A 25,951-nucleotide genomic window follows, 5' to 3' on the forward strand; every position below is an offset into this window, starting at 1 on the left:
AGTACATCCACACAAGAGTAGTGTATTACGCCCCCGTGCGGTCCGAACCTGCCTAAATTTCCGGTGCATTTACTTCTTTCTGCACTAGATCATCATCCCCATCCACCGGCTGTTGCATTTACTCTCATTCATTTCTCCGGCGAACTTGTTCAGGATCATCCCCCCGGTCGAATCTCTAAAAAGGGGTCTCTCGGGATCCCTGCGATAGGAGTTAATCCTCCGACAGTAATGTTTGTATGGTTTGTGTGTAGATGGATCGAATTATTCGTATGTTTTTTTTTGGCACGGTTAATGCAAATGAGGAGTTTGATAAGATGAGGGAGAAAGTGTTGAAATTTGGAAAGGTTCGATGAAATTATTGATGCAATAGGTTAGTTATGAATGTTGATGTGGATGTATGTAATGTAATCTTATATGGAAAGTTTGATGCCGGTCGGGGTGGTAGGGCTCACTATGTTGTTATGGAGTTGGTATAGGAGAATGATTGGAAGTTATACACGGATTATGTCGATGGTTCTAAAGTTTGTTGTGCGGAGTTGATAGTTGATGTGGGTATCGGAGGAAACTTGATGCCATCGGTTCAAGATGTGTCGGTCAGTATTAGCTAGGAAGTGAAGCTTGCAGGCCTACGATTGGGCGGCGGGCCTGCGGCCGAGTGGGTGCATCCGAAGGCCTAGGCCCAGGATCGTCGCTCGTCACCCCTGATCATCCCCCGTTGCCATCAGAGGACGGAAGGTTGGTGCCCTTGCCGGCCAGTGAGGCTAAGGGTGTCAATGCGCACAAGGTCTTCCATTGGGAGGACTTGCAACAGGAGCTCACGCGCCTCTAGAGCCTCTCAGGTGCACCTCGCCGCCGCCAGGGACCGCTAGGCGCACCTCACCGAGCACCTTGAGTCTGCACTAGAGGTAATTGAGTTTTGGGAGTCGATTCAGGTGGCGCTACTTGCTTGGTTCCTCGGAGAACGGTCTAGTTCGGATCTTGTGTGGTTTAGCTTTCCCTTCCAAAATTGGGAATTGGGAAGATTGGATTTGTTTCTCTACCTACAATTGTTCTTGGAATGTGAGAAAAAGGAAGCCCATGTTCCCAATCCTGTCACTATGTGAGTCCCGCAGCAGATTCAATTTTATGGACTGTGGAGTCATTCTGGTTGTTTAATTTGTAGTTTTAATATGTTTGTGGACAGGCAAGCAGTGCATTCCTTCGGCAGGAGAATGATTTGGCTAAAATGAGGCAGACACTGCATGATACTCTGGTCATATGGGGGATTTAAAAATGCACACGAAGACATTACCTGAGGATGTTGAGGATCAAAGGGAACAACTTTGTGTCAAGATCAAAACATTGTTAGTGGCAAGAAAAATTCTTGGCGCGGCACGCAGTAAACTGGATGTATTTGATATTTGCATGACATATGAAGAAATGGTTGCATATGTTCCCTTCATTCTAGACTATATCACTTCCAAGATTATGATATTATAAAATGTGGTTTACGAAGTTTTTGTTTCTGTTCTATATTTACTACCTTTTTAGCCTATGTTCAAACCACAATTGCCCCATACATTAAGTTCTGATTAAAAAGTATATTTTTATACGTAGCTCATTTTTTATGGTGAAAGTTGCAAGACCATTATCAATGAGATTATTGAGTATCGATCATATCCATTTTATTTCCCTTTTGAGCTCTAACAATACTATTAGTACCAACACAAATGCTACTTAAATATGCAGTGTGTTGTATCAAGTATTTTCTTTGAGAAACTTCTTAGTACAAACAAAAGGTTAACATATTTGCCTAAACTTGTGTAAGATGTATTCTTCCCTTAAATGTATTGCTTGATGCATTTAGCCCTGTTTGGCATTTCTTCCTCAGCTTCTCCAATAAAAGCAGAAGTTGTGCTAAACAGGACTTTGGATTATCAAGATGTTGATTTTTCTATACATTCAAATTGGACATGATGCAGTTGTCCAGTTCCACTAATCTTACTAGAATATTTTATTTTGGGACTATAGGAATCTAGTAAATTGTTATAAGGGAAAAATGGTTGTGGACGCCTTGAAAATCTGGAACAAAAATTGCGGATGAGACATCAACATATGATAATATAAGTTGCTCAGATATATCCTATGAGGCCTTTGGATGAATTGTCTCCATAACACAAGCCCGGGTGCCTCCAACAACATCAAAACAAGTATGTCAGTTTATAGAGTGTAACTTTCATGGATTTTCAGTTCTATATTCATGCTTGCTATAAAATTAAAAACATCATATTATCGATGAATAGACCTGAATTTGAAAATAAGAGAGGGCCAGATGATGTTTAAATAATAATTATAATTATGAGCATATGATTACAATTGTTATGCTTAAGTGTTCATTGTAAAAGATAGGAGCATTGACTAAGCTACAATGTTGTGCAAAGCTTGACAAATGACTCACAAAATAGACCATTGGTCATATTGGATCTATACTTATCAAAGCTTTAGAAATATGCTACTGTTCTGAGATATGCTGCACATGTATGCATAATTTTATTTGATTAATTATTAAATGAAAATTGAATTCACCATTCATTTGGTATTTCTACTTTCTTTTCTAAATGATTTAGAAATGTTATTGGTTTATAGTTTATTTTGTTTCAGAACGAACAAATATTCAAATTAGGTGAACATGTAACAAACATTGTTCTTCATTTTGTACTATTTTACAATTATAGACCTAATTGTTCTTTTTCTAATCATAGGCAGTCTCTCTCATTGCACCATATCTCAATGTTCCTTTTTGATATCCTTTGCACTTTGGAGGTTCATGGTCATATGTTCTGGATCATGCACCTTCAGTTGAGGTATCATCTATAACCGTAGTAGTAAGTTTTGTCCCTCTAAGCACAAGCATGAGGACAATGGAATTCCCTCTGTTTTTTAATGGCCAGGTGACAACAAGATTATCATATGCAATATTCTTGTTGAACAAGGTTGGTCTCCTTGCTTGGGTATTTATTTTAATGCAAAGTGAGCACTTAACATTAATGACTTTTACTTTTTAGCACCGTTGTTGATCATAGAACCTGGATGATGTAATTCAATTAGGAGACTGTTTAATGTCTTGCATAATGGGATATCACATGCTATTGGGATATATTAAATATGCACTTATGCATAATCCCATGATTGGTATTGTGTTTTGTTTCTTATGTTTTAGGTGACTCTCATAATATGTTTCCTATTTAATTAATTTTCGGATGGTGGAAGGGGTTGTTACTATTTGAAGAAGAAGATGTCCTCCTAAACCTAGCATTGATAAATTTTAGGCTAGCTTTTCTGAGAAAACGAGGCTTTGAGCCAATGCAAACTCCCTTTTTCATGAAAAATGAAACTATAAAAAAAAGTGCGCAGGTGGCCCAGTTCGACGAGAAGCTTTACAAAGTAAGGCTAATGAAATATTCCCCACTTACAAAATCATATAGGATGATTTTACATCGGTTAAATTATGCTTTTGTAGTTTTCTTTTTGGAAAGTAATTGCTCTATCAATTGCCATTATGTGTTCATAACTTATATGTTAGTTTTAGATCTGTACAACAAAAATTTGAAAGGTACATTTTGTTCAATGAAATAACTAATATGTGGTACTCATTTATCTTTCGAAATTTCATACATGAAATATAAACAATGATATATCATCTTAGAAGGGTGGTCTTCTAATTAAGTTTGACCCGTTCATGTAACAATTTCTGTCATGTGTTTTATTAATTTCTTTATTATTTCTCCCGTTACAACACCGAACAAATAACTAGTCAAAAATATAATCCCACGTAACTAACTCGGATGAACATTTCCACCAGAAGAACTCTAATCAACTGAGCCTCATGACCTCGTGAAGTGGGTCCGAGGTCATGGCCTCAGGGGCCCACTTGTCGGTTGGGCCTGACTATCTGGCATGGTCATGGTGTTGGACGCGTGTGTTCACTTCCAAAACGAGGGGTTTAGGCTATTTTTTATTGAGTACCTATTCATGCACCTACGCATACAAATCACACTCACCACTTCAGATACTTATGCTGGTGTATTTTATCACATGACTAAATAAGATTAAAAATATAATCTCACACAATACGGATACCTATGTATACATGTACTATTTTTCTCAGATTAAATAAAAAATACGAGCACTTGTGCCAACTCAAACATAGATGAGCATGTTTCAAAAAAAAAAAACTAACACATGAGTTATGCTCTGGTTTAGAGCATCTCCAACCAACCCTAAATCTCGTGTCCTATATCTTCTTATAGAGAGTCTTTTTAAAAGATTCTTTCTGTATTTCTCTACGCGCTTCAATCGACTCTTTAAATCTCGCTCCTAAATTCTATTTATATATATTTTATTAGTATCATATGAATAAAAATATTTGCAATAGCTAAATTTTGTAATTTTTGAATTTTGTTTTAATTGAAATTGAATTAAAAGAATAATATCACATTAAAGGATAAAACGTATATAAATGGAACATTATAAAGAAACTCATTTTTCACCATATAACCTCATGCTAATTTTAGAAAATATTTTGTCACGTAATAAGAATAATAGTGAATTTTCTTAGAATTTTAGGAATTTATTTGAGACCCTACAAATTATTAAAAGTTATAAAATTAGCTTTTTAGAAAATTTTATTTTAAATTTTACATAGGTTTTTTGATGAATCTAATTAAAATAGATTGAATATAGATTATAAATACGTAAAAAATTTAAATATTTTTGGAGAGAAAAATACTGTTTTGAACAAATTTTGGAGAACTTGGACGGTCGAGTATTCACATCGGTCCTGACTGGCTCGAGTGGATAGCGATAGTGCAAATATAGGAAGGCAGTTGGAGAGCTGATTAGGGATGTTTTTTTTTTGGCTGATCGCTATTTTTAATGATGGGGAGTCGGTTAGAATTGTTCTTAGCCTACAAAGAGGTGGGTCCGAGGTCATGGCTTCATGGGTCCCACACATCAGTTGGGCCTGGCTGTCCGATATGATTATGGTGTTCACTTCTATTGCGGTCTTTTTTATTTTTATTTTTAATATTTACAAAAATATTTTTTTATTTTAAATATTGCACATCTAAATTATTGTTGCTTATTGAAAGACGACGATAAGTGTCACTCTTTCAACGGACGACACTTAAAAAAAATAAAGATACTGTTCTTCCAACGAGTGATAGTTTTAAAAATAAAAAACATTATGTTCCATTACTCTTAAAATTAAAAATACTATCAAAATAGTCATAAAAAATTCTAAAACAAGTGTGTTGTGAAGAATATTATTATCTATCTTAAAAAAAATCAACTTAAACCAATAGTTTTACAATGAGACAAAAAGATAAATTTCATTATAGACGGTGTACAAATCATATTTTTGTCTGTTTCTTTTAAAGTTAGATCATAGTATCCTCTACAATATACATTTTTTCAAAAAAAAATTATAACTTTCGATAGTGTTTTGAATTTTAAGAGGAATAGAACGTAGTGTTTTTCTATTTTGATTTTGATTTTTTTAAAGCTGTCACCGGTTAGATAAACAACACCTTACTATCGTACAACAAAGAACGATAGTAGGCTAGATATTTAATATTATATAAATATTGAAAAATAAAAAAGATTCGCGCCAAAGGGATGTGACTGACGACGGTGCATGGGCCGAGCCCAACTAAACGACCAGGGCGGGCCGTCCTGGGACCCTAAGGCTGGCCACGCACGTAGCGGCCATCCGTGCCTGCGTCCAACCCCGTGGACCGTACATGTGGTCAAGGCGGGCCATTGGAATTACTGGACCGTACATGTGGTCAAGGCGGGCCATTGGATGCATCGTCAATAGCATTTGCATCAAACTACTGGATCACAGGTAATGAGTGCAGCGGCTTTTGGCGGAGCTCTAGCTCATGTCAGATTTTAAAATTACGAATTAAAATAAATAATTTTAATCTCTATTTTTAGTCTAAAATAAAAATAAAATAACTCATCCAAATACTTTTGGAGTACTCACAGCTCTAGCTCCATAATTCTTAGTTAGAAATATCTAGCTCTAAATATTCTTAGAACTGAAATCCTAACTCAGTCCGCCCTGCTCCAGAACTCGGCCTTTCACTGCTGAAGAATGCCAGTGCTGGCATGGACCTCTGAAAGGAAACACAATGCCGTAATGGTGTGTGAACTTTCTGACCTGAGCAGTCGAAGAAAATAGATAGGACAATACGGCAGGTCAGTTGGATGCGGATCGGACGGCCACCCACACTGGTTTGCATGTTTGCACCATAAAGCCGGTTTGCACAGAAATTTTCGCCGAATATTTAAACACATCGGCTGCATACCAATTTGCAGAACACAAACAGCTCAGGCCAGATCTTACCGTAATGCATTGCGAGACCTAGCTTAGAAGAATTGTGCTGTATCCGTAGAAAAACTGGCGTGGATAACAAGCCAATGCATAGCTGCGTACAGGTATCAACCTAAGGTCGTGAGCTGATGCTCAGCCTGACAAGCTGAAGAAGATGACTGAGGTAGCCACGATTGTACATGCCCTACGGCGAGGTCATCACTTCTACGCGAACTCAAATGCAGAATGTTACATGCAAAAGGAGGATAACATTTAGGTCCAGCAGTTCAAGTGCGACAACACTTGCATTGGTGCAACGAAGTAACAAAGCAGAAGTCTGGGCCTCTTTTCGCAGATTATTCAAATGAGTTAGATGAACCAATGGAAGTTTCCTGACGGCAGCTGTCACCTTGATTCCTTGAAGCATCAAAGCGTACTAGAAATTTGAAGTTGGTTGGACAAATCTAGGTTGTAGTAGGCTTAAAGAACAATATTCGTTGGCCTATTGGACTTGGCACAAAGCAGATGTAGACTACCACTTGGATGAGTTGCACAGAGACAACCCAACCAACAAATTTGGCCGCATTACCATGTTCCAGGGTGTTATTTACTCAACCAGTATTCTGACTTCAACAAAGTTACACAGGTTGCCATCATTATTTTTTCCATAATTTAGGTTCTTAGGGACTTTCCCTTGGTAGATAATCTACTAGAGTTCCAACTGCTGATAACAACTTATTCTCCTAGAGCTAAATAAAAAGCAAAGCAACAACCAGTCTAAAGAAATTACTAGCGATAGTTTGCAGCTTGCATGAGCTCATCCCAAAAAATTCCCAATGATGCAAGTTAGCAACCTCGCGAATGCATAACTTTCAATAAGAATGGACATCAAACAGCACAAGTATCAGTTATAGAACGGAATGACAATGCACATGCTCGTCTTAAGGTATTATACTAGTATAAAGGTATATTAGCAATGGTACTGAAATTCAATCTTGTTCCTTTGTGTAAACATCAAAATCAGAATGATACCTTAAAGAAGTAAAGGTATGTGTGCATTGCTTTTTCTTTCCCAAGGATAATGTATGCATTGTTTTTACTAAATGATATGTTGCTCACCTAAATCATAGTCCTCTACATGTTTATCTCCCGCTTCAAAGAATTTACTACAATTATAGAAAGAACATTCATATAACTGCAGTGACCTATTTCTATTTAACGATATTAAAAAGGTCCGGTACTCCGATTTTTTAAGATGTTCTACATGTGACCAGCCCCTACTTCGAATTAAAGAGAGGAATATATGCCACTTCTTCCACAGTGAATGAAAGACTTTTTAACCAATTTGAAAATTATCCTTCTATTTTCCAGGGGATTTCAACAAGGTAGTGCTCATATACCAATCACAGATAGGTTTTAAAGGCATCACTACTGGAAGAAAGGCCTAATTGAACGCCTCCAAGTGCAAAATGAACAGTTTTAAACAATCAAAATTCGTTTTTTTTTTTGAACGAATAATCCAAATTCGTTAGCTCCTCATTAAAAGGGAAGGAACTGATCAAAGTAACATAGCAGCTACCGGATGACCATCTATTCCTTTCACGCAGCATGTTTGATTAGTAGCAACATAGTCACATATATTTGAATGAACTGCAGAACACACATATAGATGCAATTCAGAAAACAACCAGGCCAAAATCCACTTTAGTGCTAAGTAACTCAAAAGATACTGCTACTTGCAGAGAACTATCCATCTCGCGCGCGCAAGTGTGAACTGAATGTACAAACTACTATATACTTGTCCAGTTACCTTTTTATCTTGATGTGTTAATCAATGACTACTTGAACCCATAAGATAATCGCGGCAATTCCTTTTTGCAGCTTTAGAACAAACTATAGGCATATGTGCAAAAGAAAAGGTCACTGGAGAATGAACAACCATCAGTTGTTCTCATCACTGAACAATCAAACACCGCCAACAATGTTAATCTAAGTAGTAGTTCTTAAACTAGTTAGCATCCAATGATCCTCCGGCAGAATGTTCATTCACCTCGACCAAACCACGCTAGGAAACTACCCAACGACACTGGATCTTCAGGACCCCCAGCATGCGAGCGCATTGTCGAATTGCATCGTCCCCACAAGGTCCAACCACTCGCGCATGTGATGCGGCCGATCGAGTAAACACCAGCCCCCAACAATCCCCCTTGTCACCTTGCGCTTGTTCCTTTCCTCCATCTGGTTCCGAGTATTTAACAACGTCTGATGCCGCGGTGGTCCTCGTCTACCCCGGGCGCGGGCGCGCGTGAAGGGGAGTTGCTGTAACGAGGAAGCTGCTCGGGCTAAGCGGATCGGCTGGTCGACGCCTGGATGTTTGGCTTGGAAAGGGGATGGAGAAACAGGCGTGGGGATTTGGAAATTTTAGTCCAGTTTGATCGATCCGGAGACAGAGGGGAGTGAGGAGGGATTCGAGGATCTTACGCTGTGGACGCGGTGGAAATTGGGATACCTCGCCTTGGATTCGAACCAACGCGAAAGCTGGCCGCGCTTCAGGTTGGGGGCGGCGACGGCGGAGGAGAAATGCAGAGACCGGTCGTTGTCGGGTTACCGCTGCGGCGCGCATGTGATCTTGTGGCTGGAGTGGCGAAATGCTAACTCCGCATGCGTAAGCAAGTAAGCATGGCAGACTATCCATCCCTCCTACTTATATATTTATTGATTTTTTTACTTACTTTATAATTATTTTTTATCTTTTTAACATGAATCTCAACATAAATAAATGGTACTAATAAACTATAAGTTTGCATGATCTAATAGAATTTTCATGCTCGATTGGAGTCACTACTACAAAATTGATTTGGTGAGACACCTGTGTATAGACGATTATTGTAGAGTTGTCCGTGTAAAGATTATCTCAGATGACTCTAAACAAGAACCATCTATGGTAATGACGAGACCCCTTTAATAGTGGTGAGGCTCTAAACAAGAATTGTAATATTGACTTTGTATGATATGTGTGATATTGAATGAAGATGTTCGATCTACAGAATGTATGGAGTTTGAATGCAAATGATATGTTATGTGTATAATATAGTGTCGTATGTATTTTGTTGTTGATATGTCAGTTACAATCAGTAATATATGGATTATGTGCTGTATATGAATATACATATGGTTCTAAGAAGATAACCGTATGTACAAATGCATTTTATAACAACTTCTATTATATAGTACAGACGGCTCGAAATTAGAGCTGTATATACTGTTCCAATAGTACAGACGGCTCTAATAACGAGCCGTCTGTACTGTTTCATATCACAGACGGCTCGTTATTAGAGCCATCTATACTGTTACTAAAGTACATGTGGCTCGTTATCGGAGCCGTCTGTATAAATCTGATTTATACGGACTCTTTTCCACATACGTTTCGAAAAAGTGTCCCGCACTGGGGTTACGAACCGTTTATACAAATAGATTCTCTAGTAGTGAGTGGTTATGACGATGGGTTTGCCCAGTAATAAGGGTCTGTTTGATAGAACTCTTCCTGATCTAAATTCTCAGGAGTAAGTGATTTCCCGAGGGAAATGATTATACGTCTAAAAGTGATTCTCTGGTGAAAATTTTATAAATAAAGTGATTTTATATGAAAAATGAATCAAAGGGTGCTACTTTTTTTCGGCTCATAGTGTCTAGTTTATTTTAGTGAATCACTACCACATATTTTACTCTGAGAGCTAGAATAAAAAATATTATTTGACAAAACTCCCCTAATTTTACTCGGAAAGCTGCTCTGAAAGTCCTAAGCTAGAATGGAGTGAACCAAGGTAGGACTCACAAAATTTTACCTGATTCTTATGTGAAATGAACCATCTCGTACGAAATTCTGCAAAATTCATGCACATGCGCTAGAGTTTATTTGAAAAGTTACATGCTAATTCGTCTCGGAGAAATGTCCGAAGCTGCCGGACAGCTAGAGAGATGGAATAAACTAATCACAGCAACGACTAAGAGCAGCATTCCTCCGAACTTTTCACACAAGAAATAATCAATTTAGTAGGACAATTGGCTTTGTTTAGGTTCGTGGATTTAGAAACCAAAGCATTTCACTCTATGAACTTTTATATGCAAGCAACCCAATCCTTCCTTGCGCAAAATCCTTAAGCTATGAAATCGCGCTCAAAACCCAAATGATCATCTGTACTGTAATATTGTGTGATAAACGCATGAAGTTCATGAGTCTTTGTGAAAGCCCCGTGCTACTTTACAAGTCTCCGCACTCTCATGTATTTTTTTAACCAAAATTTCTCGTATACACGTTTATTGCAAGCAGATGATGAATTCTTACCTCAGATGGAACAGGTAGAAGCTTAACAGTCTCAAAACAAAAGTAGAATGATACTAGAAAGGTAGCTTTTCCCGCCAAATGCAACGGACAAGCTGACAATGCATGTAGTTTAAATTTGGCTGTCAAAATTGACAGCTGATTAGATAGAGTATTAAAGTACACGCCAACAACCAGTCAACAATGTCAAGCCCAACCGCAACAAATCCTTCCATGGTTAAGTTCAACCAAGATCAGAAAAACCTTGCTATAAGAAACAAGAACACAGGGGACCCACGACACTACATGTCACCATTAAGTAACAAAATAAGCCATCTCTATCACATTTTGCAGATATGATGGAAAAGGCTTAAGTCCTTTGGAGCTTCATGGGCTCATAGCAACGCAATGCGTCTCGTCCGATCGCTCTCCATGAGGAGGAACAGAGGTCATGGCAAAAAGGCTAAGAGTGACCAGCAACCTGACGTGGATAACATCGGAAAAGCCCTGTAAAAGCCAAGCTAATATCGCACCTAACAAGATATACTTATCATCGGGCACATCGATCTTTTCTCTACCATTTTCGAAATTAGGCGCATTAGGTGGCATGTGTCTTGCATCACACCTAAGAAGATGCACTTATCAGACATAACAACCATAAGAAGTTATACTATGTATGCATCAATCTTTTCACTTCCTTTTTTTTATAAGACACATTATATAACATTCGATTTATAATAAGAAGAAAATCTAAGATTTACCATTGAATGAGTCATGGTTCTATGATTTATATCATTGAATAATTTCAGTTTACTTCTATACCATCAAGTAACTTAATACTAATTTTACTCGACGCGGAAGAGGAGAAATAACTTCACCATTAATTAACAAAACTAGAACTAAACATTCCGCATTAGGCTTTGACACGATTAGTTAGAGAAAATAGTTGCATAAACTTCCGAAAGTAGAAAGCGCAAGTAGAAACAAACTAAACCACATGTCTAGCTATATGCTCGTGATCATTTTCATAGCAGTTAGGTGCAAATCGGTGAACCTAAAGTTAAGATTATTTTTAACAAAAACTCTAAAAATCTACACCCTATAATACTATAACAGCATTTTCTAACACTATTACAACATTTTTTTTTATCTCCAACAGACACCATATTTTCTACCTTTTATTATTTTCCTCCTCCTCAGACCCATGTGCATACTCAGTGTACAGTGATGAGGCATGCTACAGTAGGTAGCAAATTTGTCGACTACTCCATCCTGGCCGTATTACTGTACCTGCAGAAAAGTTGATTTGGAGCATCTGTTGGAGAGAGATATGGTGTGGAGGGAGATGCATTTTACTGTAGCAGAAGAAAGGGTACAGACCAATTTTACTGTAGCCTAATAACTGACCCTCTTTAATTTTACTAATAATACTATTTTTCTTAAATTAAGCAGATTTTTAGAAAATAAATATAACTGATTAAACTAAAAGAGATATAATAGGTTAACTAATTTACACCCACTCAGCAAACCAATTTAGGGATAACACACATGCCCACATGGCACATGGCCATCTGTACGTGGCATACGACCTTTTGACACCTCGTCGTAGAAAGCACCAACGACAACCGAACGCCAGGCGCCGCGGTCGATTCGCACGTCTCAATCTGGTGGCCCCACATGAGAATGCTTCCATCCACCCAGAAGTTACACCTCTAGCACCGCTGACACGTGGGGACCATCCTGGTGGGCATCGGTTGTCATGTCTAGCCTTGGAGCAAGTGTGCAGCGCGCGCCGTGGAGTTTGTCTGGAGAAAACATGCGCGAGCGTGACCAGTGACCTCTTGGGGCTCTGACCCACGTCATGCGACGTGGTGGGCCCCAGAACAAGGCTTCTTCTACTCCCTCTAGGAGTACACGTAGGATCGGGCCTTAACGTTCGTAGCCTGGCATGACCGCATCAAGAAAACGACACTTGGCCCTTGGCAGTTCTAGAGGCTAGACATTTCTGCACACTAAAAAATTGTAGTTGATGCGAACTAGTTGATGGGAAAACAACCACACAACATCTCTCGTCGTACAGGTTTGCAGGTCCTAATACAAAACACTAGCGTGTTCTCACGTTATTTTTTTCTCTTACTCTCTGTCTATCTAATAAAAAATAAAAAATTCAAATAGTTTATCACTTCCACCTCTATCTTTGTGGTTAGTTCAGTCTCTTTTCTTATTACTGACGATGAATATGTGATATATTTTATTAATAAAAAATAAAAAATTAAGAGAAAAATAGTGGATAGTCTTTTTTTTAAGATTTCATCTAAAATCAAAATTAAACTACGGTATCACTCATAATATATTGGTTCAACAATGCTTCTATAATATATCTATATCTTTACGTCTTAAATATACTTGATAACATCATAACTAATATTTATATTTAGCTAATCCTTCCCGATGGAATGGCTGACGCTTATCCTACCAAGGAAGGGTGAAAGACGATTTCCCAAAATCCTGTCTCTACTCCTGATATCTTGGCATGATAACACAACGTGAACGTATCTCCAGTGTAAAAACATTAACAGCACAGTTATTAGGCGCATAATTGAACGGCTGCTAATTCTAATGCTGCATCTATGCGATCATGCCTTGGATCACTAAATTATCTCTTTTTTTTTCTCTTGCTACATGTTGTTGGTTGAGTTTAAATTTTATGAAATGGTAAATGATAGCATGCTTTGTACTATTATATTTGTGTTGAATTTTTTCACGATTTCTAACACGGGTTTTTATTTTTATAGATCCGTTGCACAGTAAAATCTCTCCCTGGCTGGCCTGCATGCCGGTCGGGCGAACCCGGGAAGCAACGGGCAGCGTAGGCGCAGCCACCTCTCTACAGTCTCCCGCGGTCCCTCTTGCCGTCCACTGGCCATCGGACGGTCCGAGACAAACCCGATGCCGCTTTGCGGCTGGCCTTGCCTCCTGTCCCTCCCCTCGTGCGGTCGCTAGTCCGCTCTCGTCTTACCCGCTCAGGCGCTCGCGAGTCGCGACGCCGCCGCGGCCGGGGCGGAAAGGGCAAAAGCAGCCGTTGCTGCTACCGCACTCGCCACTGGCCTGCGCGCGGCTGCTGCTGCTACCCCCCGTCACGTTTCCCATTCCACCTCACGCGTCGCCACGCTCTGGACTGCGCCCCCCGGAAACGGACGCCGACGCGCGGCAGCACCCTCCTCGCGTCGCCGCCTTCCGGAGTCTTCCGCCCCTTCCGTTACCACTCGCCTAGGCGAACATAAGGGGGGCCGAGAGGGGAGGGGGGCGCCGTGGAACCCCAAATCTCTCCCTCGTTCTCTCCGCGGGCGGCGGCGGTGTGTGCGGGGTTGCTGTGCGGCGGGTGGCTGCGAGATCTCGCGCTGGGCAGGAGGCGGCGGAAGGAGGGGAGCGGATTGAGAGCGTGCGGGGATGGCAGTGGCGGATGTGTCGTCGGTGCTGGCCGCGGCGGTGGCCGCTGTGCTAGTGGTGCTGGCGGTGGTGGCGCACGGGTGGCTGCGGCGCGCGGAGGCGCGGAGGGAGGAGGTGCAGCGCCTCGCGTGGCACGCCGCGGAGGAGGTGGAGGTCGCTGAGAGGGAGGAGGCCTACTACTACGGCCAGTACGGCGGGTTCGTGATGGCGTCCGACCTGGCGGAGGCGCCCCCGCTCTGGACGGCGCTGGAGGTCGCTCCGGCGCGGGAGGAGGTAGAGGCGGCGCGGGAGGAGGTAGAGGCGGCGCGGGCGTCCCCTCCCGTAGCGGCGGCGATGGGGAAGGGGGCCTGTGCGGTGTGCGGCAGACCAACGACGTTCCGCTGCAAGAGATGCAAGGCCGTCAAGTACTGGTCAGTGGGTTCCCGTCCTTCTCTTGTTTTGTCTTCAATCCATGTCGATTATGTTATGGCATTGCGCGGAAGGCATGCGATTTTTCCAATAGCAAGCTGCTATGCCAGATTGCCGTGGATTTGGTGCTTTGTAGGTGTTAACACCGTGTCATTGGGCTTATACGTGTGAAATGTATGTTTTTCCCCAATCATTTTTTTGCCCTGAGCGTGACAGGCTAGTGGCTTACCATCGGGTGCTTATTGTTTCATCACTTATTTGCTCAACACGGGTATGTCAGGACCAGCATTGCCAATCTGATTCTTGTGTCATAATTTATTAAGATAAATCTGGTATCGTTCCATCATATTGTTTGTTAATTGGACATCACTCGCGAGATGTTCTGCCATTTATGAGGCACACATATGCTAAATGATAATATGGTGTGGAAGTGTGGAGGAAATGTGCAGGTTATAGAAAGTTTTAAAATATCATAGTTACTATTGCCCCCAAGAAATTATGGTATTTATTCATGTGTATATATATATTCAGATTAGGACTATTGCCTACTTCCATTCCTCCTAAGTGATCTTTATTAGTTTTTGAGAACATGTGTCTTTTTACCATGTATTACTATGCACTGAATTCAAGATAGAGGCCATTATGAAGTGTTGTGAACTTGTGCATAAACATCAAATGAACTATTGTTTCTTCTGTATGATGAATTGACGATACACTTCTTGTTGTATACAACTTAGGCCCAATAAATTTTGAGTGTGGATTCTGCTTTCAGAGAAAATTACCCTTGGTCTGGCATGCATTAGCAGATTTATGGCTTGATTTGTTGATTTAGTTCCCACTGCTTGGGAGCCCATGCTGGACATGATGTTTTAAATCATCTTGTCCATTTATGTAGCGAGTTCAACAATTCAGCCATTCTTTAAAATAAGGAGTTGATATTTTGAAAATCAGTTGCTAGGAATTTGAGACTGCCTTTTTTTTTTAATCTCTGTTGCATTGATTAATACTTACAGTATGGAGCATAGGATTTTAGCATGGACAATTTGTTCTATGTCTAGATAGCTGTGTGTTTCCGTCATATTAGGCAAATAAAAACACGGAGACAATCTTCAATTATGCTGCCAGCTTTTGTTTGATAAGACATCTATGTGATTTTGTGGATCCATTCTTTATATTGTGGCCATTGTTAACTCTCAAATAATGAAGTTATATTTGTAAGCTCTGTTTGGATCTGTTTTCCATGGAAGACCTTGTTTTCCACTTTTATATTACCTTGGGTGTTACTGTAGTTCTCCAACTGTCTGAAATAGAGATGTAAAACAAATGCATTGAGTCACCAATGTCTTAAGAGTTGTGTTTTTTTATTCTATGAAATTTATGTGCACCTTTATTCAAGAAAAACTTTAGGTAGGAGCTTATGAAATGAAGCATTGATTTTTCCCAAGTTAGGGTGTTACTTTATTTCTTTAGGAGAAAAATTTCACCAATTAATCTGTTACTATAAGATGAAGCCTAGGTAATCAATGTTCTCAGATTCCCAGTAGCGATTAGTGCATGTACAAATTGTCCGCATCCTTAAACTGTGTTGATTATATCAAGAATATTTCTTTTGAAAGCTATAGCCTGGTCGTGACTACAAATGAGACTTGAAAAGTCTCTTCAAAATTGCAACCCCGAAGGAACATATGCTCGTAAAAGTTACAGATCAAAGGAACCCTCCAGACCCAATAACTCCAGTTCCTGAAATAACTCTCTGTGAGGGGTCTATGTTTTACTCCATATCTAGGTTTTGGCCTTTTGTTTCACCAATGCCATGCACCCCCTCACATACTGTAAGATACATTGTATGGCATCAGACCTAAGATTCTTTGTTCAAGTGGGTAATGTCAATAACTCCATATCGTGTGTGAATCAGAGAACCCTACTGTCTCAATTGTTTTACATCAATAACTTCTTGTTGGTTGCAGCACCTTCAAATGCCAGATAGCTCATTGGAGAGAAGGTCACAAAGATGAATGCCATCCACCAGGTGTTGGTGCCAAGCAATATGATACAATTGAAAGTGTGATGGCTGGAGTAGAGCCAGCGGTTAAGGGTATGCCATCTGATAAGACATCCTATACTGCAGAGGCTTCTGCAGATGGCCATGGCAACGACGATAGGTTTATTAGATTCTCTCAGTTTACTGGGCAGGCAGAGTCTGTTGATTGTTCAAGACTTTCAACTTCTAGTAAAGCTTGCAAAGTTCATGATGCTGCTGTTCGTGAAAAATTCTGTCATACTGCTCCTGACCAGCCTGCTGGGTTGGAATCTGGATTGGAGCAATCTAACAAACAAGCTCTTGGCACAGACAACCTTGGAAGCTCTAGACATTTGCCATGCGTGCCAGCTGTTGACAAAGTTCCTTTCACTCACAGTGGTGCATATTGTTTAGCACGTAACCCATCTAAAAGGGCAGATAATCTTCCACGTCCGTCAGTTAGATCAGAGAGTGCAGGTGTGATGCCAAATAATCCGTCAATGGAGAAGAAAAATGCTAGGCAACAAACAGCTCCGAAAGTTGTGAGGCATTATCCGGCGGAATTGGTAAATATAACTGGGTAACTCAATTAATCACTAACATATGCCACTATACAATAATATTGCCTAATGGTTATCCAAATTTGTCAGACACTTTTTCCATACAAACATTTTGTCGACCTCTACAACTTCCAGAAGGTGGAATTGCATCCTTTTGGTCTTTATAACCTTGGCAATAGGTAAATAATTAATGGATCAGTTTATTATTGCATATAGGAACCGTATGTCACCAAACATTCATGTGCTTCTATTAGCTGTATCGTACATGGTTTCATTTGGAGATTGCTGATACCTGCTGATCTGCATATAAGTTCTGTACTATTTCCCTAAAAAATGTTCCTAAGCTATTTAATTTGCTTCTTCCAGTAGAATATGAATGCTACAATTTATGAACTATCTTGTTGTGTTAATCCATGAGCCAGAGCACTTTACTCAATGCTTCATATGGTCATATTTTTCCCACTTCTTTGCTCATTGATGTGCTTCATGTATTCAGTTAAGAAACTTTTTATTCAATATAGACTATTTGGGTGTCGCATTAGTATAGATGGAAACAAATAAATGAGATGATATTGTCGACTTTGAAGTGCACTTACTGCCAATGTTTGGGACCTATTAGAATTTAAATAACACAAGAGAATAATAGTTGTTAAACCAGAACACATAATAAACTATGAGGAACACAGTCAAGCTGGTGTTGCTTCTAATGCACTAAATACATAGGGTTCAAAATGCTTCCCCTGTATGGTGCACATTGGCTGCAATACAAGTGTTCCCCTACTGAATCCCCATGGGAGCTTGCAAATTACACTTTACAAATGTCAACACCCTTTCGTTCAAAATGTTTCCCAAGAATGTTTTGAATCAAATTAGGCAATATTATGGAGAACCTGACACCTCATGCACTGATGCACATCAAACTATCTACATCGAATGACGGAAAAGATAAGAATAGGTGTCCGAATTTATGTGTCAACAATGGTTTATCGGTTAAAGCAAACATATCCAATCACCAAACATAATTTGTATCATTTGTATGTATGCCTAGTTGTCTACCTCCTTGTTTTGAACAAAATTTCATTTGGATAAATATTATTACTTCAATGATGAGACACAAGCCCAAGCTGCAGAATATGGGGATTCACAATCACATGTGATCTACATGACACGTAGTGGTGGACCCTAGTTCATAGACATCTAATTCAGTGTAGTAGGCACACCTTATCACGATTTTGCCCTTGTTTTGATTCAAAGTTTGCTCTCCAAAAATAAAAAAATAAAAAAAATCAACTGTTGTTTCTTCTCAAGAGATTGTATAATGTTGGTGTTATCTTATCAAGATTATATTTCCTCGCTGCATCATAGTACTATTAAACACATTATTGTGATCAATTGATGATCAAACATGTTATGGAGCTTTATTAAGTATAAACAGTTTATTAAATCTGAGTGTGGCACCTAATGCTGTTTTTTTTTTTGCCTAACCTCCTCTCTTGGTTACTTCTGCAGCTGCTACGCAAATGCTGTTCTTCAGTGCTTGGCATTTACCCGACCACTTACAGCGTACCTTTTGGGAGGACATCATTCACGAAATTGTAATATACACTAAACCTGCATTTCCTGTGTTACATACTGTGTTTCTTTGGTTAACAACATAGTGCTATCGTATTTTCTAGGTTCTATAAAGGAATGGTGCTTCATGTGTGAGTTGGAAAAACTCATTGTAGAGGGTAAGCGTGGAAAATCTCCCATATCACCTACTGGGATACTATCTCATTTGCATGAGATTGGGAGTAGCTTTGGCCCGGGCAGGGAAGAAGATGCTCATGAATTTCTCAGGTGAGACTTTTTGCTTCTTAACTGCCTAGGTTATATTGCTATGCCTCGAATCATGTACGTCAGCATCCAAAATGTGCATGAAACTAGTGATGGTTAATCAAGTTATGATTAATATTTCGGGTTCAGGCTGATGATGTTTTATATAATGCTGATCATTGTACACCTATTTCATAACTCACTGATTCGTTCATGCATTCATGCAAACTTACGTTATTACTATGACCGGGCTACAGGCTACTGTTTAGGTGTATTAATTCCAAACTATAATTGATGTTTTCCTAATAAAATACTCTTGTTGAACAGAAAATCCTTTCTATAGTGTTAAGTATTACACACCTATTTCTTGATTATAAATATTTTGGTCATGCATTCATGCAAAACATATCATATTATTGTGATTGAGAATATTTCTCAACGAGTATTTATTTAAACTAAAACCGATGTATTCCTTAATCAACATACCCTGGTTGCTATTGAAAAAGGAAACTCTTCAACATAATTTATTCCCTATAATTCAGTATCTGCAACGATAGGTAAAATTATGAAGCATTGATGAATGCTCTACGTCAAAGCTAATTGGCTTGCAGTTGCTTCTTTGCTAACATGCACATCTGCTAAGTTGGTTTAGTGTACTGTTTCAGCTGCTAATAAGTATCTCTGTTCTCTTGGGATATTTAGATAGACAATTGAAATTTTATCAAACAACTTATGGATTGTATTACTGTTTTACTGTCAATTCCGATGGAATGACGGTGTAGGCAGAGTTACTGAGTTTTTGGGTTAGTGCTCATGGTGTAATCACTTCTAAGCTAGTTTATGCTCGTAGAGGTGTTTTTCAGTGTTTGCACTACAGACATAGTATAAGTTTATAACGAGGTTGGTTATACTGTGTGAGAACTTAATTATGGATGTCCATGAAAAAGTGGGATCCTGAAGGAGGTAGAGACAGATGGCATCACTTCTTAGGCGGGACAGTAGGTAAACTGTTAGGTACTGTTCATGCGCGGTACTGTAGCACGAGATTAGATTGGTTAGCTATAGGGGTTAGATTGGCTTGTTAGTTTAAATCAGATTGTTAGAGATAAGATTAGAGATTTTGTTAGTTTAAATTGGGACTCTGGCCGGCTATATATACACGGCGCCAGCCGTGATTAAGGAATCAGGCAAGAGAAATCAATTTAGTTCCCAGTCCTCTTCTCCTATCTCTCCCTCAATGTTCTAAGTCTCCCCAATCTATAGTTTAATCCTTTTCCTAGCAGCCAACACCGCCCATCGCAAATTGCAAACTGGCCTAGCCATACAATGATTTGGCCCTTCTGGGGTAAATACAGTTGTGAAACTTTTACAATAATTACATTTTGTTCTTATAAGTGAGTGGGCAATAGGATGGACTGGTGTGATATGGTTTACCTCTCTTTTTTACTTGAGGGAAAATGTTGACCTCTTCTTACTAGTATATTTCCTCTTGCCATTTTTTTCTTTTCTTTTTTTTCCAGTATCTGATGCCCCATGTCTGTTTTGTGGTATCCTGGTATGCTTGTTGCTTTATGTAGGTCATGTGTCGTGGAAGTGTCTTTTGCACATTTGTAGGTACCCTTGTAATTTGATGACAACATAATTGTCCCACCTGTCTCATTGTTCCTCCTCCTCAGATATTGTTGGATATTCATGAGCCACAAATTCGAAATGCGAAATGGACTCTTTGGTTCAGGTTTATAGGAATTGGAAGTTTGGAACCCTGGAACCTAATGTCTTATTCACAGGCTGTAAATTCTAATTGACCTTGCTTTCTGCCAAAGGAATCTGGAGCTCGACAACAGCTTTCACTCACGATACAACACTCCTTGATGTAGATCATGTAGCATAAAACAAGATCAGTTCGTTTCTTGTAATGTGCATTCACAAAAGTAGAAGACAGATAAAAGCTTTAAATAAAGCAGCTGTTCCTATCCGACAACTCAAGGTGTCGCGCATGATAATGATATCATTGGATTCACAGTATATTGCTGCATAAACTATACAATTTTGGTCTCTATTTCATAAGAAACTGTATGCTAGTTTGTTAATAGCAGATATGATCCAAAACATCCCAGTAATTAGTGTTGCAGAATGCATCCAGTTTAACTTTAGTGAGATCTTCTCGCTAGGAATAATGTTTTCATAAAACTTCACTGAGTGATAAGTTTAACAGGTATGCGATTGATACTATGCAATCCACTAGCATGAAGGAAGCCCAGAAAAATGGTGTCCATCGGCTAGCCGAAGAAACAACGCTGATGCAATTAATATTCGGGGGCTATCTACTATCTAAGGTTTCTTCACACAGACCACTTGGCCTTTTCCATGTCCTATGGACTTCTAGTGGAAGCATTGCATATCTCATAAAAATGCACCTTTATAACATTTTTAATCGTTTCTCCTTTTTCCTAGATAAAATGCACCAAGTGTGAGGCCAGTTCAGAACAATGTGAACGTATTTTGGATCTAACTGTTGAAATAGATGGGGATGTCCGCACCCTCGATGATGCACTTCGTCGGTTTACATCTACAGAAGTTTTAGATGGTGATAACAGATACCATTGTAGCAGGTTGGTTCACTTTTGTTCCATTATTGTTTAGCTTCTCTACATGCTTATGATGTGCATTTGTGTTTTTTATGATGTTGCTTGCATATATCACCTTGCATAGTCAAGGTAACTTGAGCTAAACCAAGGGCCTTATAATGGTAACTGATCTTCAAACAAAGTATTGTCAATGTAGCACTTTTAGCTACTTCACTTCCTGTAGGAGTTGAGGTTGGTGATAACTTTGAATCATTACTTGAGATTTATGGGAGAATTGAATGCTTACCTAGTGGCCTAATCCTCTCTTAGCCTAATGATACCTGACTTCATCCTTCTTTTGCTTCTAAATATGATATTCCTCGACTTATTTATTATCACCAGATGCAAGTCATATGAGCGTGCCAGAAAGAAGTTGAGAATATCAGAAGCGCCAAATATTCTTACCATTGCATTGAAAAGATATCAGGTACCATTAAGATTTTTAGGCTATTTCCTTTACTTTGAAGTACCATGCAGTCTCAATAATTGGTTTTGTCAACCTGGGTTGATATTTTCCTGTGTTAGATTTGGATTAAGTTTATAGAGCATTGTATTTTTGTTATACATTCACTGTAAATCCTTTTTTTTTTGGACAGTCTGGTAAGTTTGGCAAGATCAATAAGGTCGTCAGGTTCAAGGAGCACTTGAATTTGTCTGACTACATGAGTGCAACAGATGATTATACCCCTGTGTACAAGCTGTATGCGGTGGTTGTCCATCGTGATGATATGAATGCAGCCGTTTCAGGCCATTATGTATGTTATGTCAAGGATCCCCAGGGGAGGTGGCACGAGATGGATGATAGCAAGGTAAGTAATACTTTCTAAACCTGTCTAGTATAGTGTATTGCATATTGGAAGATTATTTAAACCGATACATGTTATAATACCGATCAGTTTTTTCTTCTCATAATTCCTGTATCTGGTTTGATTTTGAACAATCAATGATGGAGTAGACATTGAATTGGAACCTAAAACAGATTTTGTTTCAGTTTTGTCTGAACTCTGATGGTGACACGGATGACTTTCAATTAAAATAGGACTACACCAAGGGTCCGCTTTGAGCCCTTATTCATTTGCTTTGATGATGGATGGGGTCACAAGAGACACACAAGGAGATATCCCTTGGTGTGCTCTTTGTTGATGATGTGGTGTTAGTTGACGAGAGTAGGATCGGGGTTAATAGCGAATTAGAGTTGTGGAGATATATTTTAGAATCGAAAGGTTTTAGACTTAGTAGGACCAAAACCGAGTATATGAGGTGTGATTTTGGTATTTCTAGGCATGAGGGGGAAGATGTTAGTCTCAGTGGAGAGGTGGTTCTCAAGAAGGATACTTTTCAATACTTGGGATCGATGCTACAAAGGGATAGTGATATCGATGAAGATATTAGATAATCAAAGCTGGATGGATGAAATAATACCGAGCTTCTGGCATCCTCTGTGACAAGAGGTTACTACAAAAGCTAAAAGGTAAGTTCTATAGGACGACGATTCGATCCTCGATGTTGTATGGTGCAGAACGTTTGCCAACTAAAAGGTAACATGTCTAGCAGTTAAGTGTATCATAGATGTGCATATTGCGATGGATATGTGGCTAGATATGAAAGGATCGGATCCGAAATGATGATATACATGATAGGGTAGAGGTACCACCAACTAAAGAAAAGCTTGTCCAACATCGGTTGAGATGTTTTGGACATATCAAACGGAGGCCTCTAGAGTCATATGTGCTTAGTGGGATACTAAGACGCGTTGATAATATGAAGAGAGGCAGGAGTCGACTAAACCTGACATAAGAGAAGACCGGAAAGAAAGACTTGAAGGAATGAAATATCCCTAAACTATCCATGAATAGAAGCGCGTGAAAGTTAGATATCCACGAGCCAGAATCATAACTTATGCATCGGTCTTCTTGTACCATTATTGCTTTTACTATATTTTACTATTATTAGTACCTTTATTATTATTGTTGCTGCTGCTGCTGCTGCTGCTGCTGTTTTTTCATCATCTTTTTAATTGGATTTTGTGGGTTTCATCTCCAGCCTACCCCTACTTGCTTGGGATTAAAAGGCTTGTTGTTGTTTGTTTGAACTCTAAACAGAAGCTATTTGCCTGGTGACATTTATTAGATGCTGTAAGAACAATGAGCCATGTTTCCACTTGGACTAATTTTTCCAGATAAATACTCTTTAATGTTTTTTGTAGGTGAAACCTGTTTCTTTGGAAAAAGTCCTGTCAACATGTGCGTACATGCTTCTTTATGCAAGGTAAATACCGTGTTGCTCTCACTTATGACCTTCTATCCAGCATTTCCTCATCTAGTTTTTGCTGGCTATCCTAAACTCTGCTGTACTCGTGTTAACTCAATCAGGTGCTCACCACGTGCCCCAGGCTTTGTAAGGAAAGCAATGCTTACTCAAGGTCCATCGCGTGCTAAGAAACCCAAGCAGATGGCAGATTCAGGATCAGCGCCTTTGGGAGGAGGCAGTAACTTGAACAGGCACCAAGGTGGGCAGTTGTGCAAGGGTCGTGTAGCGCATGACCTCACATACAGATTGGATACATCCGATGATTCGTCGTTTCGGGTACCGGGCTTTAGTCGAAGCGACAGCTCCTCGCTGTTCAGCAACTCTGATGCTGGGTCAACCAGCACTTTCAGCAGTGATAGCACTGACAGCACAAGGAGCTCTACCAGCATGGAGGAGTGTGGTTACTTATTTAGAAGCTTTGATCAAATGTGCCCAGTAAGCATACCCGAGGAAGATGAGCTTAGCTACTCGCGACAGAGGTCTAGCTTGAACCCTAGCTCATCTTCAGGCCAAGACATGGATCAAGCAGGTGAATTTGCCCGGCAGTACCAGCACAAGCATCAGGCTGGCAGAGGGGTTTGGGAGGGTGGGGAGAATCCATCCGTCTCCTATACTGACCAAGGTAAACACCAGGGTAGTAGCAGTCGTAGTCGTAGTTGTAGTCGTAGTTGTAAGTTAACAGAACAGCGTAGGGTGACAGGGGAGATTGGCCATGGCCCTATAGAGGGCGGGGCGGCGTTTTACATAGACGGCCAAGTAGGGAGAGGACGGCCCAGGTATTTTATTGATACAGGCGGCTCGGGGTTGTAGAGAGATTAATCTTTTGTCATGTATGATTTATACCATCTCAATTTTAAAAAGGGGGCGGTTCATAAAAGGGATGTGTGTGTCTGCTTCGTGGGATTAATTATTTGTCTGGTATCTAGGGCAAAGTACTCTCATCTGTAAGGTCGTGCAAAATTCTTTTATTTTTTTCCAAATTTTTTTAAGAAAAATAGGTGTGACAGTGTTTGACTTGCTCTGCGCCTTCACCAAATTTGATGATGCAACCCTATGTACATTGGAAGAAAGAAAAGAACTTTCTGTCGCTTTGCATAGGGTTGTTTTTAAAACATTTGGAAGGCTCTGAACATGTTGAACGCCATCGATCTAACTATATTTTCTTGATATTTTGGGGGAAAAAATATCAGTATTTTGCACGACTTCGCACGGTTCAAGGGATTTGCACTAGATGCCATGGATTAATGACCCCGAAGAGGACTCGCATTTCTCTGCTTCCATTGTGGTCCCCATTTTCTAAGACGGGTCTGCACCGTCAGTCTAACGGTGACAGAAATCTAGATATTCGATTTTTCAAAATAGATACTTATTTTCGTAATTTTTTGATTTAAGAAATATAAAAATAAAATAATTCCCAGGATAGATGGATAGTTGGATAGTGCCCTCAAGGCCGGCCCATCTGTCAAAGCCTTCGAAGGCTGGCCAGTCTAGTCTAACTGCAGACGGCCTGTTCAGTCTTGTGAGGGAGACCCTTTCTTTCATTTTCCACACGCCACTTACTTTTAAGGAAAAAGTCTATTTCGCCACCCTTAAGTATTGTCTAAGTCCGTTTTTTTCCCATAACCATAAAACTAGATATTGTTACTCCCTCAACTATCTAAGCCGGATTTTTTCCCTCCCCGCGTGGTTTTGAACCCGATTTCATCCTAGGTGACGCCGATGTGGCATCCAAGCATTTTAATGCTAACATGACGTCCATGTAGACAACACACTCATCACCTTCCATATTCCCCTTTCCCTTTGCTCCAGCGGCGAGACTAGAAAAGGTTGGGGGTGACGGCGAGTGCGCAAGTGCTCCTCGTCGAGCTCCATTCCGCTCGGAGCTCCCCCTCGGCATTGAGGTCACCATCTATGAGATTGTGTTCACGACAAGCTCACCTTTCGTGCGAAGATCCCATCCATGGTGAGGTTGCCCTCTGCACCGAGCTCCCATCCGCGGTGAGCCTGCCCTCAGCTCTGAGCTCCCCTTCATGGTAATGTCACCCTTCATGCCGAGCTCCCCTCCACTCCTGATCTCCCCCACGT

General features: G+C 39.9%; 1 protein-coding gene and 1 pseudogene across 1 annotated transcript; both read left to right on the plus strand.

Moving 5' to 3' along the window:
- The first annotated feature begins 504 nt into the window (after nt 1–504).
- LOC133902400 (vacuolar protein sorting 38-like) lies at nt 505–2,205 on the plus strand (annotated as a pseudogene).
- Nucleotides 2,206–13,667: 11,462 nt separating this feature from the next.
- Nucleotides 13,668–24,747, plus strand: LOC133902087 (ubiquitin carboxyl-terminal hydrolase 16-like). The gene is made up of 11 exons (XM_062343662.1): nt 13,668–14,536; nt 16,502–17,120; nt 17,205–17,293; nt 18,624–18,709; nt 18,791–18,953; nt 21,145–21,265; nt 21,384–21,541; nt 21,899–21,983; nt 22,153–22,365; nt 23,763–23,824; nt 23,929–24,747. Exons 1-11 carry the CDS (start codon nt 14,127–14,129, stop codon nt 24,674–24,676), a joined length of 2,754 nt encoding a protein of 917 aa, XP_062199646.1. The 5' UTR covers nt 13,668–14,126; the 3' UTR covers nt 24,677–24,747.
- Nucleotides 24,748–25,951: the final 1,204 nt, after the last annotated feature.

The sequence above is a fragment of the Phragmites australis genome, chromosome 20, assembly GCF_958298935.1.
Source record: "Phragmites australis chromosome 20, lpPhrAust1.1, whole genome shotgun sequence".
In the NCBI taxonomy this organism is placed as follows: Eukaryota; Viridiplantae; Streptophyta; class Magnoliopsida; order Poales; family Poaceae; genus Phragmites; species Phragmites australis.

Coding starts and splice junctions, on each gene's coding strand:
- LOC133902087 (XM_062343662.1), top strand. CDS start 14,127: ATGGCAGTGGCGGATGTGTCGTCGGTGCTGGCCGCGGCGGTGGCCGCT. Junction 21,984..22,152: donor TTGCATTGAAAAGATATCAG/GTACCATTAAGA, acceptor TTTTTTGGACAG/TCTGGTAAGTTTGGCAAGAT. Junction 22,366..23,762: donor ACGAGATGGATGATAGCAAG/GTAAGTAATACT, acceptor TGTTTTTTGTAG/GTGAAACCTGTTTCTTTGGA.